Consider the following 5,557-nt stretch of genomic DNA (forward strand, 5'->3'; position numbering starts at 1 on the left):
TGCATGTAGGCCGCGTGGTTCCAGGCCTCGGGGAACGGGCAGCTCGCGAGCGCCGTCGTCGCCGCGAGGCAGGGCCGGTGCTCCCAGGGCGCGAGCTCGCTGATGCACGACGTCCCGCCGCAGCGGTTGTCGAAGGCGACGATGACGAGGCCGCCCGCGAGGACGAGGGCCGCGCCGCCGGCGACCTTGGCGCCGGCGCCGCCGCCGCGGCGCGCGCACGCGGGCAGGAGCGCGGGCCACGCGACGATGGGCAGCCCCGCCGGCTGCAGCACGAACGTCCCGTCGAGGCGCGCAAAGACGCAGCCCGCTTCGTAGCAGAGCACGCCGAGGAACGCGGCGGCCGCGGGCCGCCACGGCGCGCGGTCGCGGTCTAAAAACGACGCCGCGGCGACGAGCACCGCGAGGCCCTGGCTCGCCATGCCCAGCACCGTCGTCAGCACGATGGCCCACTGGCCCAGCGTCAGATCCTCCTGCCGCACGAGGTTGACGCCCAACGCCCAGGACAGGCCGCCGGCGACGCAGCCCACGCCCTCGCAGCCGAGGCCCAGCGCCATGGCGTCGACCCAGGGCTGCCGCGGCGCCGGCAGGCGGAGGAGCTTCGACGCGCAGGCGAAGGTCGTCAGAGCCAGCAGGAAGTCCGTGAGCGCGGCGCCGCGCTGGAGCATCGTCGTCCCTGTAGGCCCAGGGCGTCCGCGTCGAGGCGGCGGCGCGCGGTCGAGGCGCGCGTCGACGTGATGTCACGTCGCGGCGATGCGGAGGGAGTTACTTCCGAGCGGCACGTCCGCCTTCAAGCCTCGGGACGTTGAACTTAGGGCTAGTCCACCCCCGCCCGCGGCGGCGGCGGCGCGCCTTCCGGCGGCGGCGCGTCCTCCGGCGCCTCGGCGGGCGTCGCGGCCGCGGCGGCCGGCGGCGGCGCGTCCGCGTCCCGGGCCGTCGTGAGCTGGATGGCGTCGTTCATCCACACGTCGCAGGCGCCGTCGAGGGCGTCGCCGAGGCCGCTGGCCCACTCGGCGACGGTCGCGTCGAAGGCGGCGCGGACGTCGGCCTCGAAGGCGGGCCGCCGCGCGAGGGCGATGGCCTTGGCGAGCGCGACGTCCGCCGCGAGGCCGACGGCGGCGCCCGCGACGGCCGCTCCGGGCCCCGCCGCGGCCGCGGCCGTCGCCGCCGACGCGGACGCGCCGAGGGCCGACGCGGCCTTGGCGACGAAGGGCGCGGCGACCTTGGACGCGAGCGCCTTGGACGCGGCGGCCTGCACGGCCGCGGACCCCGCGGACGCGGCCGCGACGGCCGACGCCTTGGACGCGACGGCCGACGACGTCAGCTTCGCGCCGACGGCGCCCGCGGCGGCGAGGAGCGCCGCGGACGACGCGTCGCGCGGCTCGTGGGACCGCTCGAGGCCCGACGCGCGCCGCGCGCAGTTGGACCAGTCCACCAAGACCTCCGCGCGCTGGGCCCGCGCGGCGCCGGGGCCGACGTGCGTCGTCGCCGCGGACACGAGCGGGAGCGCGTCCGCGTGCGCGCGCGCGACGGTCGCGATGAAGTCGAGCCGCGCCTCCGCCGTCGCCGCGTCGAGCGCCGCCCGGAGCGCGGGCTCCGTGCGCTCGGGCCGCAGCACGAGCGCCTCGTACTTGTCGAGGACGCGCCGCCCGACGGCCGCCTCCGCGGACCGGTGCGCCGCCGGCTCGCCGAGCACCGCCGCGGCCGCGAAGGCGCCGCCCGCGACGCGCATGAGTTCGAAGGCCGTGCGGTACGCGTAGTACCAGTCCGCGAAGGCGTCGACGCCGCCGCCCGCGCCGCCGCAGCCCGCGACGGCCTCGCGCACGCGCGCCTCGAGGCGCGCCCGGCTCCGCGCGCGCAGCGCCGGCAGCTCCGCGTCGAGCGCCTCCGCGGCCGTCGCCGCGGCGGCGGCGAGCGCGCGCTCGTCGACGCGGACGACGCGCCGCGCGCCCGCGCCGTCGGCGACGACGACGCGCACGAACGTCGGCGCCTGCGGCTTGACGGGGAGCAGGGCCCGGAGCAGCGCCGACGAGTCCGACGGCAGCGCGCCCTCGACGCGCGCGAACTCGCGGATCTGGTAGAGGCCGTAGGTCGCCGCGGCGGCGCCGGCGGCGAAGGCGCCGACGACGCCGGGCGCCGCGCGCGGCAGCGTGCGCGCCGGCGCCGTGGACGTCGAGCGCCGCACGGCGCGCGCGAAGCGCAGGCTCTGCATGCCTCGCGGCGGCGTCGCCGGCGCCGAGGACGCCAAGCGCCGCAAGTCAACTAAATAGTCAACGACGCTTCAATGTGCGACTTAGACGTCTACTTAGACGCAGACTCCATGAAAGAGGGGACAGGCGAGCACGTATCCGAGCGACCACTACCGCCATGCGGCCGCGGGAGCAGCTCGGATGGTATCCCCTCAGCAGCCGCTGCGTGGCGACGACCCCGTTGCTCATGTTGGACTGCAAGCCTCTGGTTGAGGCCGATTTTTGCGTCGAGCAGTACCAAGGCGCGCCTCTCTTGCGCCATTGCACGTCGGTGGGTACCTAGCTTCCGAGATGTGTCGCGCGCCTCAGTTGAGGTCGATGTCGCCGTTGAAGGTGCTTCTTGAGAATCGGCGGGTTATGGCGTTCGCGGCGCCGTATAGTTTAGAGCGTCATATGCGTGTCGTCGTGCATACTTACTAGTAAAGCACTCAGAAGCATGGTTCGCCTGCGCTGGTGCGCGCTCTTCGCGGCGGTCGCCGCCTTCACGACGCCGCCGTCGGAGCTGCGCGCGACGGCCCTGCGCGGGGTCCTCTCCACGTTCGAACGAGCGGCCGAGGTCCCCTTCAAAGTCTTTGGGAAGGAGTCGGGCGCGGGGCAGCTGCTCAAGCGCCTCCGGAAGGGCCCGCGCGGCGACGCCGTCGCGCCCGGCGCGCGGCCGGCGCCCGCGCCCAACGCTCCCAACGCAAAGCTCCCGCCGTGGCTCGCGGCCGCGGGCCCGAGCCTCGAGCGGCCGGCCGTCGAATCCGTCGCACCCGCCAAGGCCGCCTACGTCGACGTCGAGCGCGCGGAGCTCGAGGCGCGGGCGGCCGCGGCCGCGCTCCGATCCGACGGCCGGCGCGCGGGACGGGCCCCGCGGGACACCGCGTGGCTCGCCGCCACGGGCCCGAGCCTCGAGCGGCCGCGCGAGGCGGCAGCGCCGCAGCTGCCCGCTGCCGTTGACGAGATGCGATCGCTCCGATCCGACGGCCGGCGCGCCGGACGGGCCTCGCGGGACGCCGCGTGGCTCGCCGCCACGGGCGCGAGCCTCAAGCGCTTCGACAACGGCAAGGGCCACGTGCCGCCGCTCGGCGGCGGCGCCGCCGGCGCGCTCGACGAGTTCTCGGCGGACGAGCCCGCGATCGTCGTCGAGGACGAGCGCTCGGCGCCGCTCGGCGGCGGCGGCCTCGGCGACGTCCTCGAGCAGAAGGCGGCCGAACCGGGCGGCCTCGGCGCCCCCCTCGAGCAGAAGGCGGCCGAACCGGGCGGCCTCGGCGACGTCGAGCAGAAGGCGGCCGAAGTGGGGCTAGCCAGCCTCCAGCGGCAGCGCGTCGCCGAGGAGGAAGCGAAGCGCGTCGCCGAGGGAGCGGCGCGGCTCGACGAGTTCGTGGCGGATGAGCCCGCGATCGTCGTCGGCGACGCCCTCGACGAGCGCTCGGCGCCGCTCGGCGGCGGCGGCCTCGGCGCCCCCCTCGAGCGGAAGGCGGCCGGTTCGGGCGGCGTCTTCGAACAGAACGCGGCCGACTTGGGGCTCGCCAGCCTCCAGCGGCGGCGCGTCGCCGAGGAGGAAGCGAAGCGCGTCGCCGAGCATGCAGCGGCGCAGCTCGGCGAGTTCGTGGCGGACGTGCCCGCGATCGTCGAGAACGCCTTCGACGAGCGCTCGGCGCCGCTCGACGACGGCGGCCGCGGCGGCATCCTCGAGCAGCAGGCGGCCGAACTGGGCTTAGCCAGCCTTCAGCGGCGGCGCGTCGCCGAGGAGGAGGCGGCGCGGCTCGAGGCCGAACAACAGGCGCTCCGCGAACTCGAAGCGGAGAAGCGCGTCGCCGAGGAGCAAGCGGCGCAGCTCAAGGCCGAGGAGGAGACGCCCCTCCCCCCCGAGATCGACACGCGAGCGGAGGGCGAGCGCGTCCTCGAGAGCACGCGGGCCGAGCGGGCGTCGCGCGAAGGCTCGTCGCTCGCGGCGTCCGTCGCGAGCCTCGGGCGGCTGCGCGTCGCCGAGGAGGAAGCCGCGCAGCTCGAGGCCGGGCACGAGGCGCTCCCCGCCGTCGAGGCAATCCTGGACGACGAGTCGGCCGAGCACGCGGAGCGCGAAGCCGCCTGGCGCGCGGCTTCGCTAGCCAACCTCGAGCGGTTTCGCGCCGCCGAGGCGGAAGCGGCGCGGCTCCTCGCCGCCGAAGAAGAGCGGTCTCGCGCCGCCGAGGCGGAAGCGGCGCGGCTCCTCGCCGCCGAAGAAGAGCGTCTTCGCGCCGCCGAGGAGGAAGCGGCGCGGCTCCTCGCCGCCGAAGAAGAGAAGCGCGCGCGCCGGGCGGAGCGCGAGCGCATGCTCGCGGCGACGGCGGCCGAGCAGGCGGAGCGCGAAGCCGCCTGGGCCGCGGCTTCGGAAACCAGCCTCGAGCGGCCGCGCGTCGCCGAGGCGGATGCGCCGCAGCTCGAGGCCGAGCAGGAGGCGAGCCTCCCGGTCGCGGACGAGACGCGATCGCTCAGCGCGGAGGGCCAGCGCAGCCTGGAAGACCAGTGGGACGCGTGGACCGCGGCGGCCTCCTTGAGCCTGGAGCGGTTGGCCGACCAGAAGGCAGTTCTTGCTGCCGAGGATGAGACGCGATCGCTCCCGTCTATCGCGAGCCTCTTGGAGCTCTCCGGCTCCGCCGCCCCCGCGGCCGCCCCCGCGCCCGCGGCCGCCCCCAAGGCCGCGGCCGCCCCGGCAAAGGCTGCCTCCGGCAACATGGACCACTTCGCGTCCACGGCCGGCGCGTTCAAGGGCAAGGACCGCGACTTCAAGTCCGTGGGCGCCGCGTCCGAGCCCGGATGGCTCTCCGGCTCGGCGGCGGCGTCTTCCGCGGCCTCCGCCGCGGCCGCCCCGGCAAAGGCTGCCTCCGGCAACATGGACCACTTCGCGTCCACGGCGGGCGCGTTCAAGGGCAAGGACCGCGACTTCAAGTCCGCGGGCGCCGCGTCCGGCCCCGACTGGCTGCGCGTCGCCGAGGCGGGAGCCGTCACGACGGAGCAGGAGGCGCCTCTCCCGGCCGGGATCGACACGCGATCGCTCAAGGCGGAGGGTCAGCGCGTCGTCGAAAGCACGCAGGCCGAGCGCGAAGCCGCCCGGGTCGCGGCTCCGGAAACCAGCCTCGAGCTGCCGCGCGTCGCCGAGGCGGAAGCGCCGCAGCTCAAGACCGAGCAGGAGGCGAGCCTCCCGGTCGCGGAAAGGAGGCGCGCGCTCCAAGCAGAGGGCCAGCGCGTCCTGGATAGCAAGTGGGCCGAGCAGGCGGAGCGCGAAGCCGCCTGGACCGCGGCGTCCGTCGCGAGCCTCGAGCGGCTGCGCGTCGCTGAGGAAGCGC

General features: G+C 76.1%; 1 protein-coding gene across 1 annotated transcript in view; it reads right to left on the reverse strand.

The window, feature by feature from the left end:
* Positions 1 to 2,209, reverse strand: part of AURANDRAFT_67577 (expressed protein) — a gene marked incomplete at both ends in the record, with an annotated part of 3,698 nt that extends 1,489 nt beyond the window's left edge. Inside the window, 2 exons of the mRNA XM_009043042.1 lie at positions 37 to 656; positions 824 to 2,209. Of these exons, the coding sequence (XP_009041290.1) occupies positions 37 to 656; positions 824 to 2,209 (2,006 nt within the window). The remainder of the gene's footprint in view (positions 1 to 36; positions 657 to 823) is intronic.
* Between the last annotated feature and the right edge of the window lie 3,348 nt (positions 2,210 to 5,557).

This window comes from Aureococcus anophagefferens, assembly GCF_000186865.1.
Source record: "Aureococcus anophagefferens unplaced genomic scaffold AURANscaffold_41, whole genome shotgun sequence".
Classification (NCBI taxonomy): domain Eukaryota; class Pelagophyceae; order Pelagomonadales; family Pelagomonadaceae; genus Aureococcus; species Aureococcus anophagefferens.